This window comes from Sphaeramia orbicularis, chromosome 21, assembly GCF_902148855.1.
Source record: "Sphaeramia orbicularis chromosome 21, fSphaOr1.1, whole genome shotgun sequence".
Classification (NCBI taxonomy): domain Eukaryota; kingdom Metazoa; phylum Chordata; class Actinopteri; order Kurtiformes; family Apogonidae; genus Sphaeramia; species Sphaeramia orbicularis.
The window spans coordinates 30,421,565-30,436,541 of NC_043977.1; the positions used below are offsets into that span (position 1 = coordinate 30,421,565).

The window sequence follows — 14,977 nt, forward strand, 5'->3', positions numbered from 1 at the left end:
AATATGGTTTAATAGAAATGAATACTAAAAGTTTGGGAGTGCTTTCATGGGTGAATAGTTCAGAAACATCTGTGATTTAACTGTGGGTACCTTTTTTTTTTTTTTTTTTTTAACCGTAATAGAAAAATTAAAGGCTGAGAAAAAAAAAGCTGTAATGTGTACTACTACTTCAGTGAAATTCCAGAAGTACAAAGGGCTTTTTGTTGGATGACATTGCTTTCTTAATATACTCTGATTATTAAGGAGGAGTCTTTTGTATTGAGTGGAGAGCTCCAAAAACATTGACACTGGAGGAATAACATCTGCATGTTTACTCAGGAGAAGATTCATCCCCGATAGCCTCCGCGAAAATGAAGAGGGGGAGAAAAAAACAAGTGGAGGAAATTTGTGGAATCCCATCTGAGATTGCTTCCCTGATGGATTCCTTTTCCTGTCAGCTCAGACGAGAAATGAAGCCGGGGAAAATTAACTCCTGATACAGCTACGCCGAATTAGACAGAGAGGGGGAAAAAAACCCTACACACTTTTTAAGGATTCCAGCCTTGTCATTTTCAATTTTCTGCTCTTTGGACATGCTTGTATTCAGATTCCCCAACATCTATTCGCCATATCAATCCTAATTAGACAATCTGGGCCCACGAAGGATGAGAGCGGAGTTATTTGCATAATTTAATCATAAATACTCAGTGATACATATTTCCAAATGCATTTGTACAATTATCTTTTCATCCTTGGGGCAAAAGTATTAATATGATTAGGCAATAATTCTTTAAAAAAGGGGGAAAATAGGAAACCAGCAAGTGTGCACTCTTTTTTAAACTCCAGCTTTGGGCTATATGAAAAATTAATTAATTTCTGAGGAAAATCAATTTCTCTATGTGACCATATTAGACAGAGCCAGGCAAGGGCCTGCATTCCTACTCCAATCAGGAAATCTCATCTGCTCCCTCTAACTTCTGTCAGTAGCATTTAACATCCTGGTACAAGCGTCAGTGACTTCCACCATGCTCCCTAAATGTGCTGTAATGTGAAGGAGCCTGTGAGTAAAGACAAGCGAGGGAGCATTGACGAGGAAAAGAGAAGAAAGGAAATCACAGTGACCCAAAATCTATTGCTGGTCTGTCAGGCAATCAAGTGTAAAATTGTCAGGTGAAACCACTATTAACAAATCTAGTTTAATATGCTAGATAAGTCATATTGACAGATTTAAACAGCTTAAGTCTGTTGTCTATAAAAACAGACGGCTGGTGCACCTTTTATGGTTGGTTAACAAACTAAAAATAGGTCACTTGAATTTACTGATCATTGTGGAAAGACCTGATGTACATGTGTGATTTTAAACCATTTCATTCGCTGCAAGAATTAATTGGTAATTTTATTGCTGTTGGTGATCCAGTAAAGGCATGCAAATAAGATAGGAGCTTGGACAACTAATGCATCCAACAGGCAAATTAACAATACAGGCTTCTTTGCCATGCAAATAGCCTCTAAATCCACAAATGACATTAGACAGTGTCAAACAAAGCCTCCTTAACAAGTGAAATCTGTGGTTTCGACAGCCTTGGCTCAGCTTCAGTGCAGGCTACAGAAACATACTGTGCATCCTCTTGAAAGAAATGACGAAAATTAGTGCTACTTCTTTCATTAATTGATCAAGTTTGTAGATTTTTCTAAAAAAGCGTTTTAATTTGCACTTGTTTCGACTGAATGAATGTCAAGTCGATACAGCGATTCTGATTTTCAAGGAGACTATTTGTTTGTAAAAAAAACACCTTGCCGCCATCTGCCAACTGCACAGTTGACTTGAGCACATGTACTGTACCTAATCAAATTTAGCAGAGCCCCACTGACGGATTAAAAATATTAAGGAAAAAAGAGGGAAAGAGAGAGAGAGAGGAAGAGAAAGAGTGAGATTTTTTTCCCCCATCAATAAGGAAAAAACACAAAAAATGAGAGCCAATTTGACTTTCAAGAAAGTACCTGAATAGATTTGGATTTTAAACGGCTTTGTATACCATTATCTCTTGCCTTCCTCTGTTTCTCTCACTCTCTCATTTTCTCTTTCTGTCTGTCTCTCTCTCACTCTCTCTAATCAGGCATCTGTCACTCTGTTTTTGAAGTTATTATCGCCCAAGCTCCCTCTTGGATGTGGTTGCTGGGTGACGGGTATCTTAGCACCCACTCTAACTGGGAATGATTTGAATGGAATCCAGAAATCTCCCCTGAGTACCTGTAAACACATCCGTGCCTTGTAGAAAACAAATATATTATAAGAGAGCTCAGCAGAGGAGAGGAAGCAGAGAGACAAGCTGGCACCCTCAGTGGCAGCTCACACTGAGCGCTAAACAAAACAATTACCGTCATTTGCAAATATGTGTGTTTAGGCATAAACACTCTTGAAATAGGAACAAGAGAGGTGATAGCTCTCATAACACTTGCTGTCATATCAGTATCAATTAGATATATTTGTTAAAGAAAAACTTGCTTCACCGTGACCTGTCACTTGTAACATTTCAGAGGAAGATATGTTTGACTGAAACAAGCCGGGAAAATCTATTTAAGAAGGGCATGTAAGTGAAAAGCCGTCCCATTCCCAGCGGTGGGACATTGTCTGGGGCGTGTGGTTAACCTTCAGGGGTAGACAATGATTGTCAATTAACTGCTGCATTTCTGCGCCCTAGCATCGAATAGCCTTCCTCCACAAAGCAGACCAATGAGAGATATGCGATATCTCTGCACCGCCCCTCGTGTTATAATAACCTTTCAGAGAGTTCAAGTGTCACACAGCAATAAGAACCTTTTCCATCCCACCGCAGGGAAAATGAAAAGGAAAACAAGTAGCTGGAACAGAGGGCTCCTGGAGGGCTCCTGGAGGGCCAGAGTCATAATGTAAGGGAGATTACTGAACCTAGATCAGTCTGGGAGCAAGAGAACACAGCTAATCTGGCACAAGAGTCCTTAAGAAAATGAAGGGGTTGGAAATTACTGTATTACTAGTATCTTTAAAAATTGTGCAATCATTATTAAAATACTCTGCTTATTAGGCAAAGTATGAACATTTCAAACAGTCGACAATATTTAAAAGATTTCCAGTAATTTCTCAATTATAAATCAGCACGATACTAAATAAAATAAACATTATAATTCAAAGCAAATCTGTTTACAATTTAATGTGTTCACAAAGTGTTATGTTAAAGTATGCATAGTCGGGAACAATTTAGTTGGAGCTTGTTTGTGTCCACATCAAAACTAAAACAGCGGGATGCAGTGGTGCTCTGTGATGCTATTCACATTCACACTGTGTGCAAAATGAGAGTAGCGTTGTTTTAACACAATAGACCATGGGAGGGGAAAAAACAGCATGTGAAATAGTAAGACCCATTGTACAGGAGTATTATTCACTTCATTGTTACCACTCGGCGCACTGTATAAAAAGAGTAGTGACATTGTGGTAATAGGGCGAGATGAAAAGCTAAACTATCACAGGCAGCAGGCTGTTGTTGTGTAACCTGAGCAGGTTAACCCATGAACTCAGATACTTTTTATCTGACAGTAAGTCAGTGCAAAAAGGAACATCGACTTTGGAGAAGGAACTTGTTTTCACCTACAGGCCAACCTGTGTCCTGTTTACCCAGTCTGCTCATTTTGTCAGCAGCAATTCAATGACAGACGGTGTAAAGCACACATCTCAGCAAATAAAATCAACTCTTTTTAAGTAACAGAAGCCTTTTATCCAGCGGATGCCTCGCTGTTCCATGATGTAATTCTCCAAATGGGGCAGGCAGGCGGGCAGGCCGGGTCTGAGTGATTGATTTCAGCCCAGCACCGGGAGAACCTGGCTGCTTTCAGAGACAATTACAGTCCTGTCCATGTGCCCGTAATAGCCCAGCACTTTAGCGTCATTAAAGCGACGCGAGGCACTGCATTATCCTTTAACCCCATCGCTGGCCATCCCTCCATTGACAACCCGAAGAGTTCAACCACATACTTTGTCACCTGAAGCCCCACGCCAGGCTGGAAAGAAGGATCACCGCACAGTATGTTTCTCTCCATAAAGAGAGAGAGTGAAGGGGTGGGGGTGGGGGGGTGCTACTCCCTGGACGCTTTATGTAAATGATGCTTAAGCACCAAAGTGCACAGGTGAGTTGTTGAGACGATTGCTACTGGAATGGAAATATAAATCTGCAGCATATTTAGAAGCTTTAAATATTGTATTTAGATGTATGAGATTGACTGTTTGCAGGGAGGCATAAAAAGAAGGAAAACCTGTATACCAAAAAACTGCTGTCGAAGCAGGTGAAATTATCTAAATGTGAGAGAAAGCTTTTAAAAAATATTTCTTTGTGATATTAGCTTCCTCATACTCCACATACTTCTCAAAATTATTATTTCATGTAACATTCAAGTACAGTGCTTTAAAGGATCAACATGCATTTAAGTTCCTCATATATATAGATCAAAATTGTAGAAATAAATGCATCTGTTTGCACATAAACATCAGCGTATGTTTTTTTTTTCCCACCTGTGTAATTGTGATATTTACGTACATATTTACAACCCACGACTAAGTTTAATCCCCCAGTAAAATTTTTCCAAAAAGACTATGTGCTTTTACACGAAGACGACAAAGTGACTCAAAGTGTTTATTACCATTCCCAAATGATGTGAGCCTTTCCATCATATTTGCATTTCCAGCTCATTTCTGGGTAGGAGATCAATAGAGAATCAATCATAGTGTCAGGTAAGATGGTAAATTTGACCAGGCTGAACCATCCTGTGAGGCTGAGTGATACATCACAGCTATGAGCAACAGGACAGTAAAAATGGCCTTTAATCAAATATTGATCTCCACTTAAATCACTCCATATTAAAACATATAAAGCTCGATATATTTCATTTGGTAATATGAGGTAATGCATTAATTTCTAAGAGTGTTTACCTTATTTACTCTATATTAATTTTATAGTTTTATAGAAATAAGATTTTATGATTTAAGTTATTAGTTTACTATTTACTCTAGGTTTTGTTTTTTTTTTTGCAGATGGAGTGAGTGTACTGTAATATCCAAAAGAAACTTCTGGGTTTCATCTCCAAGTGAGCAATTAATGCCAAAAAAAAAAAAAAAATCCAGTCATCTAATTTTGATAATATGGGTTTGACTTATTTGCTTGGTGGAAATAATTATAACATAATTATAAATCACATTGCCCCTGTGGCAAGAGCATTAAAAGACATCACCTAGTTTAGTTTCAGTCATTTTAATAATAAGCTGATGTGAAATAAGCCTTAAATTACACATGCAGTTAATGTTGCATGTAAAATGATGAGGCTTGATTGTGAAATTTTCTGTACAATAACAGATTTGTACCTGAAGTTTATTCAACAGAGGTGTGTAACCGAGGTGTAGCGTACATTATCGATTCATTTGTTCTGAGGCAGACAGGCTATCCATCATGGCACAGCTTTTGCCCTGCACGTGTTTAAAAAAAAAAAAAAAAAAAAAAAAAAACTTTCGCTCAACTTTTTCACTGATGATGCGCGCCGGCCTCTTTCCCGATCAACACGTAAAAACACGCGTGGGATGTTTGGATGGAGTTTGACATATACGATCCTATCGACACACAATATAGTCGATTATTTCAAACGGGCTAATAGGTTAATCACATCCCTTTAACTGGTTGTTTGGCATCGGGAAAAATGTCTCCCCCTTTCTTGCCTATGCGTCTTTACGCACGGCTGACACTGAAGACATTTCCACGCACCCACACACAAATATACCGTATAGATCTCACCACTAACCTCGCATTGGTGCAGTCGTTGTACAGAGTCTCGAAGTCTTTTCTGGAGATGAGTTTGCAGCGGTTCACCCCGGGTTGGATGGCGCCGAGCCCTCTGAGGATGCGGACCTGCTCCACATTGCACACCACCGGCGTGATCTCCAGCCGCTTCAGCTTGGTGTAGACCGTGTGCAGTCCGCCGACCAGGTGCTTCAGGAACAGGTCGAAAGCTTGAGGAAGGCAGATGAGCTCACAGCCGTCCACGGTGAAAGAGGCGACTTTGGCACCGCGCAACTCGACCATCTTACACTCGTTGTTTTGCGGTATGTTTTCAACAGGCGAAGGAGTCGAGTACACGGGTTTACCGGGTGGGAGAGCCGCGGTCGGGGTCGGGATGCCCGGGCTGCCGGTGGCGAGGAGCTCTGATCTGAACAGGTTCTGTCCGGGTCCGGATGGGGGGGCCAAGGATGGAGACGGTGATGAAGTTGTCGACGGCGGGGACGTCGTCGCGGAGGGAGTCGAGATCGGAGGCGGTGGGACCAGAGGAGTTGGTGGGATCAGAGCAGCCGGTACGGCCATGGTCACCTACAGGAGGGGAAGAGAGTAGCCGAAGTTCAAAGTAGAAAACCCAGCCTGCCGAGACACCCCTAAATGAAAGAATCCACCAGAGTTTAGTTCCTCAGATAAGTTGGGAAGTAAAAAGAGCTGCCCGAAAAAAGGCGTGCTGAGTGAGGGGTTTTTTTTGGGGAGGGGGGGGCTCAGCGGCGGGACAATGATCAAAGATAGGAGGAGGAATGACAGGAGGAAAATGAGCTGAAAAGTGCAGCTCCGCTCTGTGGATGAGTTGTTGTTGTCACACGGTACAGAGAGGGAGGAGCTAGGGGACACTGGAAGCCTTTGAAGAACAGATAACTGGGCTTGGGCTACTACTGAAAATGTCTCAGGTTTGTCTAAATGTCCCACACAGGTCAAATATATGTGGAAACTCTTAGATGCATTTTAGATTTTTACGCATAAACAACTCATGTTCTTCACTTCCACCTGACATTTCATTTAACTGTTTTTGAAAGTAGCCTACTTATTTTTTGTAGAATATTGCAGCCAACACCTGCTATCTAACATTATGTAAGCTTTGCAACACAGTGATGCAAAGTAATATAAAATATTGGGATAAGCTTTACTTTACACTTTACTTACTTTTATTCAAAAGCATTTTCTGTCTTTTCAGTGTGTCTTTGATTCAGGCAAAAAAAAAAAGTACCTTTTTTTTCTTCTTTTTTTTTAAACTTGCATTTACACACTGATCCAAAGTCACAAACTGTTTGGATAAAGTTTTCTTATTTATTTGTGGGAGTTTTTCAGTTTGTCTAAATGTCCCACACAGGTCAAATATATGTGGAAACTCTTAGATGCATTTAGATTTTTACGCATGAACATCTCATGTTCTTCACTTCCACCTGACATTTCACTTAACTGTTTTTGAAAGTAGCCTACTTATTTTTTGTAGAATATTGCAGCCAACACCTGCTATCTAACATTATGTAAGCTTTGCAACACAATGATTCAAAGTAATGTAAAATATTGGGATAAGCTTTACTTTACACTTTACTTACTTTTTATGGGACTGTTCAAAAGCATTTTCTGTCTTTTCAGTGTGTCTTTGATTCAGCCTAAAAAAAAGTACCTTTTTTTTTTCTTCTTTTTTTTAAACTTGCATTTACTGGAACACACTGATCCAAAGTCACAAACTGTTTGGAAAAAGTTTACTTATTTATTTGTGGGAGTTTTTCAGTTTGTCTAAATGTCCCACACAGGTCAAATATATGTGGAAACTCTTAGATGCATTTAGATTTTTACGCATAAACAACTCATGTTCTTCACTTTCACCTGACATTTCACTTAACTGTTTTTGAAAGTAGCCTACTTATTTTTTGTAGAATATTGCAGCCAACACCTGCTATCTAACATTATGTAAGCTTTGCAACACAGTGATTCAAAATAATATAAAATATTGGGATAAGCTTTACTTTACACTTTACTTACTTTTTATGGGACTGTTCAAAAGCATTTTCTGTCTTTTCAGTGTGTCTTTGATTCAGCCAAAAAAAAAGTACCTTTTTTTTCCTTCTTTTTTTTTTTTTACTTGCATTTACTGGAACACACTGATCCAAAGTCACAAACTGTTTGGATAAAGTTTTCTTATTTATTTGTGGGAGTTTTTCAGTTTGTCTTTCATTCAGACACATGTGTTTTCACTCACTTCACTGATGCAAATGTGTTTCAGAATTCTTGTTTTTTACATTAGTTCAGGGGTGTCAAACTCATTTCAGTTCAGGGGCCACATTTGATCTGAAGTGGGCCGAACCAGTAAAATAATAACATAATAATATATAAATAATGTCAACTCCAAACTTTTCTCTATGTTTTAGAGTGAAAAAAGTAAATTTACATAATGAAAAGGTTTACATCTACAAACTATCCCTCAAAAGATGTGAATAACATGAACAAACTGAAAAAATAAGTGCAATTTTAACAATATTCTGCCTCAGTTTATCATTTACACATGTACATTAGAACTTACAGATCACAGTGGATCTACAAATACACAAAACATTTAATAACAGGCAGAATATTGTTAAAATTGCACTTACTTCTCTTAAGATATTTCAGGTTGCTCATATTTGTTCAGGTTATTCACATTTTTTGTGACATATTTTGTTTTTGTGTAAATACATGAAAATATTTACATTTACAAAGAGAAATATTTGGAGTTGTCATTATTTATATGTTATTATGATAGTATTTGACTGGTCCTGCCCACTTGAGATTGAATTGGTCTGAATGTGGAACCTGAACTAAAAGGCTTGTTAATATCTTAGTGTAATTTTTGCATTTCACAAATTCCTCCCAAGGGCTGGACTGGACCCTTTGGAGGGCCGGATTTGGCCCCCAGGCCGCATGTTTGACACCTGTGCATTAGTTATTTAGGCTATACATTTTCCTTTATCATGGATGAAAGTGAAATGATGCCTTAACTGTTAACATGTGTTTGTATAACTAATAAAGTCACTGATATCCAACATATTCACTTTTTCACTATCAGTCTTTTATGTTATCTGTTGCTAACACAGTCCAACTGAACTATAATTTATTCTGTAAATGTGATATTAGAGTGTGTTCAACAGAGTAAGAAATCAATTGAAAGAAACAAAAGGCAAAATATGACCATAATCTGTTAAAGTGTTGGAGCTGGAGTACAATGACAATAACAAAAACAACAATAACAATGTGTATAAAGAAACAAAAGTATATTTCTTGTTCAAGGTGTCTTTAAAAAGCCTAGGGTCAGCTTTAGCCACTCAGATACTGTACTGCACAACCTCCAAACAGAGCATTACCTGGCAGAAATGGTTGTACAATTTTATGATGCTCAGAACTGAACCAAGATTAACTCAGCTGGAACATGAACTCTCAAAGTTTCCTTTAATCTCAATTTCAGACAGAACAAAAAAAAAAAAGAGAATGAAGGCAGAGAGAGAAGAAATGCAGCCCTGTTTCATGGGTCGGGTCAAGTTAATGTGCAGTAAATGCAGCTTATATAGACTTTTTATGCCCACTCAACCACACATGGCACATCATGAAGTGCAGTGTTTCCTATCTACCTTCCACCTAATGAGTTAGTTTGCATGAGACAGTGAACTACACATACAGCATGTCCAAGTTATGGAAGGAAACTACAAGTGGACCTAACAAGCTCTAAAGTTTCAGTGTAAATCAGTTATATCAAAAAGTTTTTTTGTTTTTTTTTTTTGGCCATATTTTATGAATTTATTACACAGGCATTTATCGTGCATTCTGATTAGGTGCAATGAGAGAAGTGCACGTCAAGAACGACAGTGCTTATCACAGTCTGTATTTGTACTAATATTCGGTGTTTTCCTGTTGTCCTGTTGTGTCAGATCAGCTTTAAGATAAGCGGTGTGCCATTTCAAAATTATCATTCAGGGAAAGAGGTAGCTTGTAGTGTAAAATCAATAGCTGCTTAAAATTCATTGCCAGGCAATCCATTTGCCCTTTATGTTGCTAACCTTTCACTTAAATATGCACCATATTAAGATTTCATTATATACAATGAATGTCACAACAGTTTGCTCACTATTTCTCCTGTTTGCATGGGTTAACTGCAAATCATTGTGCTTGTAATGTCTGAAAAATGACTTTCATTAACATTATGTGCATAAAAAAGGAAAAATATGAGCCCGAGTATCCTAATAGGTATTAAAAGGCACCACAGGATATGTATGATGTTTTAGATACAAAGGCCTTTCAACAAACTGGGTGGGCTGCATGTGTCTGACCCCAGTTATGAAAACACAGCTAAAAACACAAAAGCAGCTTGTATACTCACGCTGTACATTTAGCTGCAATTCTTTGTTTACATCATTCAGCACAAAATAATTACTTTGTCTTAAGTCATATACGGGAATATATTTTGAGAGAAAACTTATTTTGTGGCCAAAGAACTTTTTCTCAGCCAGAAGAAAAGTGATCTAAAACTAGTACACTGAATGAAGTTTACTTTTCTGAGGACTTGATCAACTAAGTAACATAAACAGAGTTTTCTTAAAAGTACAAAGAAGTACAGTACATGTGGATAAGATTGCGGTAAACAAATGACTACGTCAAAATGTAATCACCCGCTATGATGTATGGCATGAGGAAAGTGTTTGAAAATGTATGGATATGGGACAAGACTTGTGTATGATCAATGACACAGTATATTGTTTGATGTAATAATTTATTCACCCCATAAAGCTTTGATAAAACAATGTTGAAAAGCAATTTAAATTGAATTCATTTAAATGTCAATTCTCATGGTTAGGACTTTTCTATAATTGGCTATTTAATTAAATAATTTTCATAGTCATTAATACAGCCAGCAACTTGTAGCGCACTGACGTGTTTTAATTACATGGTATTAACAAAATTGATATGCTTTAGAAAGCATGGTGAATAAGAAATAATTAGACCAATCATACATCATCCTCTTATGGACATTAAGTGTATCACAATATAATTGATGAAGTTAAAAAACGAGAGAGATAAATAACTTTAATTGTACAGAGTTGGTGTACGGAGCTTGGAACAAAGAATCATACTCACGATGTATTATATTTCAGAGGCAATTCATTATCTGTAACATCACTTAGCTCTCTGTGCCCAGAACTCTCCTCTAACCTATGATTACATGACATCTGAAAGCGGCGATGCTGTGTAGTCTTTTAAAACGTCCTTTTACCTCGTCTGCATAAATCTTCAAACTGCTTTTCAAATGGGGGCGAATGAAGGGAGGAGAGGCTGCTTCAAACATAAGAATCATTTAGATGCTTGGAATAAAGCACTTATTGATCATGAATATTTGTTTCTCCAAGGTTACACTGCCTTGACCCCATCTATCCTTAGAAACCGTCCAACACAAACATGCCACTTGGGGTAAAGGGTTGATGTCAGAGTGCACACTGATGTAGAGGATGTGTGATAATATTTACCACCAGCTGTATCAATTTAATTCCAAATGCAAAAATAAGCATAGACTTCCTTCCTCTCATGTTTTTTTTATGAAATCTCATGACGTTATCGGATCAGATGATCAACACATGCTGACCAGAGTGAACCATAACACAAGGAAAACCAAGGAAACATGGAGAGTGGCAACTATAGCAGGAACTGAGGGATGTGAAAGTTAAATCATCTGCCCCTTTAAGGCGTCTTTACTCATTTATACAAAGAGCATGTGTAGATACAGGATGTACATAAGTAATTAAATCACTGGATGAGATTATTTTTGTACCAGTAGCTATCTGCAGACTTAAATCAACCCAGTGAACCCAGTTGGACACCTGCTGTAAATGTATATGTATAATATCCCACCTCTTGATACTATTGTTATAAAAAAGAAGTGGACTCAAAGGTGCTAATAGAATGCTATTTCACACAAAGTATGTAAAATAACAGCTTTCTGGTAATGTTAGTGCTCAAAAGAGGAGCAAATGGAGCTCACTTCATTTTCAAAGAGCCAGCCTCCCTGATAGTCCCACAATTAGGGGAGTCACGGCCCACATCCTACAGTACTTCATTTGGTGCCACGCGGCTTCCAATATAACTGAGGTGCAAGAAACAGAGAGATTTGTGGATATCTAAATTGCTAAAGCAGAAACCTGTATAAACAGCGGTAATTACCGGGCCATTGACAGTCTCTCAGTGTTGTGCTCATTCTGCCACAGCCGCAGTGATTAAAATGAATCCTCATCGACTTCTCCATTAAAGCGCTGGCAGGAGCGATCCCGTGACCTTTCCCCATTGATTGAACATAACAATCACAATTCAATTGTAATGCAAAGAGAACATTTGTTATAATGTACACGAGATGCATGAGCCATTTCCTGGGAGCGGGGAAGGGTAATCAATGGAGTGACTCTTGGCGTGATGCAAGGAGAATGAGGCTGTGTTTGTAGGCCCTAATTCATACAGCCTGCAGTGTATGATGGAAGGCAATGATATGCATGTAAACACTCTGATTTCTCTCTACTCATCGTTCAATAGGATGACAACAAATCTTGATTTCTATTTCCAAATATACTAACACTGCCAGTGGTGCACACACTGTCTGATAAAATGTTTACTCAGTTTCTGGTCAAAGTTTGATTCATGCATATAACATCATGTGGTGATGTGTCTTTTAAATGATCCTTCAGACAATGGCAGCTGCCATCTTTCAATGGAAGGGACTTAATGAAACATATGACTTCAGAGACAGCAGCATGTTACCATTACATCCACAGAAACACTGAACAAAAGACTGAGCATCTGCATAAACCTATGTTTATTGGAGTTATCTCAAATAATGCAACGCAGTACGTTCTAGGGATAGTGAAGGAAGGACAAGCGTGTAAAGTATAATTACTAATGATTAGCTAAACTCAAGCAACTTGCACAATCCATACTCCACAGAAAAGAAAAGCATGATAGGCATAACATCACTGCACAATCCATCTTTAGAAGCTACACTCGATCATGTCTTTTAAAAACTGTCTGATGAAGAGTGTATACGAATGATGTCCTTAAGGGATTTCTTTTTAGAATCAGGAGATTATAGTTTACACGGACATTAAACAGATTAAACCAGCCAGCTCTCTAAAGGCAGTTTATCTAATGGAGAAAATGTGGTATGCTAATTGAGAAATTCCGATGGTAAAATTATATTTAAACCCCTCTCTCCTTTTCACTTTCTCCCTCTCTCTCTCTGCCTCTCTCTACTGGAGGATTTTAGTTTGTCTTGATGAAATCAAATGACTAATCACAGCCATAAGCTGTGAGACGTTGGCTGAGTGAAACAGTGTTTGCCATGCTAAAAGGTAATTGTCTCGGAAAACTTCATCGATGACAGATTCAATTCCATTTAGTAAATGTTTAATAAATGCTGTACAAACAGGCAGGCCTATCTCGTTGTGCTTAGAAAACAAAGGGAAACTTTAATTGCTTTAATCATCCCTAGCTTTGACGTTGTTATTGGCCTTAAAAATAGCAGTTAACAGAAACTGTCCTGCTGAGGAAATTGAACCACATTTGGAAAACGATGCGTAATTAAGATAGGGGCATCCCGAGCAGCTAGGTCCAGGCAAACTGTTGTGACTAGGAAAAACATTCCAAGTCATACAAAGCTATTCAATTAACAGAAGGACCTAAGGAAAACAACGTCCCTATTATGTATCACTTACTTTAATCAGATTGAAAGCGATTGTATCCCTTTTTGAAAATCCCTTAACACAAACATGTTAATTAACAGATAGGAGGGTGGAAAGATGTATTTTTCATTAGTGGGTGAAATAATGTTCCCCTTTAACATCAAGGAAAATCAACTGCTTACTGCAGTTAAACCAGTCAGCGGTGTAAATTCCCTGCCAGCATTTTTATTTAAAACCTCATTAATGTGTTTCAACCCAGCATAGCTGTACCTTTAATCTGCACTAAAAGGAAATAATGCGTTTCCTGCTTTATTTACCAGCCTTACTTAACAAGTGTTCCTGTACAATTAGAATTGTTAATAGATCTGGAAACAAAAGGACTTTGAAGGTGGGAAAGTGCTGACATTATTTCACAGGGGAAAAACACTCTTGAGAAAAAAGATCTGCTGTAAATGTAGTTTCCTGGAACACAGGCACACTGCAATGTTGGGCTCTCTCATTAGAAATGCCATGCACAGGACATAAATCAAGGCCTGTAAAACATTTCATTGCCACACAACACTAAATTACACACTTGCTGGTTTGCCACACTGATTGTGTTTAAACATTGTAATTTTACTTTATTCCCATTAAATCTATGCAGAGTTTTACAATCCATAAACAGAGTATCTGTAATAAAAGTTAATAAATGTCAGAATTTGCATTTGGAAAAAAAAACACCCTGCTACATTTTTGCAAATATCAATCTATGAACCTTTCAACATTTCGTCAAACAAAATGCTAATTGTACCTTTAGGAATTTAGGAGACAAGTGACAAGAAATGAGATGCGATGTCCTTTGGAATCAGGAAATCAGCTGAACTGGAATACATTAAGTGTGAGCAAAGTGCAGGTTTTTGTAAAGAACAAAAGAAATGGGATTGTAGGGAATGTTTTACTAAGCCATGACAGAATTCTAGTTGTATGCTTGTACTGTGTTAACTGTTGTCCTCAGTATTATTTAATTGCACATGTGATTTATATGCCAAGATCTGATCATGCTTTGTTTGCCTTTTCAGTCGACTGTACTTGTACCTCTTTTTTTCTATTGTACTGTTGAATGCTGATAAAACACGCACAAAATGATTATGGCAGTGCAACATGAGATGTTATATTGCCCTGATTGTGATTTATTGTAACCTGTTAAATGCGCCAAGTTAACTGTTTCCTGACTCTTACTGTATTGACTGACACTGATCACTACATGACTGCAGATCAAGAGTCAATCAAGCCAATAAGTGCAATGTTATTCTGTTTTACGACACAGAATACACACCTAATGCAAATTCTGATAATGGTTCTGACAAATACGCAGGGATATGGTCACAAATCAGTGTTTTTCTGCCATGGATGTAAGATAATATGACATCATACTCATGTTTTTTTCTGGCTGTAAACTTTACAGCAACAACAATC

At 38.0% G+C, this 14,977-nt stretch overlaps 1 protein-coding gene across 7 annotated transcripts in view; it reads right to left on the reverse strand.

Annotated features, from left to right (window-relative positions):
- Positions 1 to 6,594, reverse strand: part of dachd (dachshund d) — an 89,482-nt gene extending 82,888 nt beyond the window's left edge. For 3 of the 7 annotated variants that reach the window (XM_030125156.1, XM_030125153.1, XM_030125152.1), the window contains exon 1: positions 5,800 to 6,593. In XM_030125156.1, coding sequence (XP_029981016.1) covers positions 5,800 to 6,356 — 557 coding nt within the window. In that variant the 5' untranslated portion in view covers positions 6,357 to 6,593. Of the gene's footprint in view, positions 1 to 5,799 lie in introns of all 7 variants that reach the window. The other 4 variants (XM_030125159.1, XM_030125154.1, XM_030125158.1 and 1 more) reach the window with 3 other exon arrangements.
- Positions 6,595 to 14,977: the final 8,383 nt, after the last annotated feature.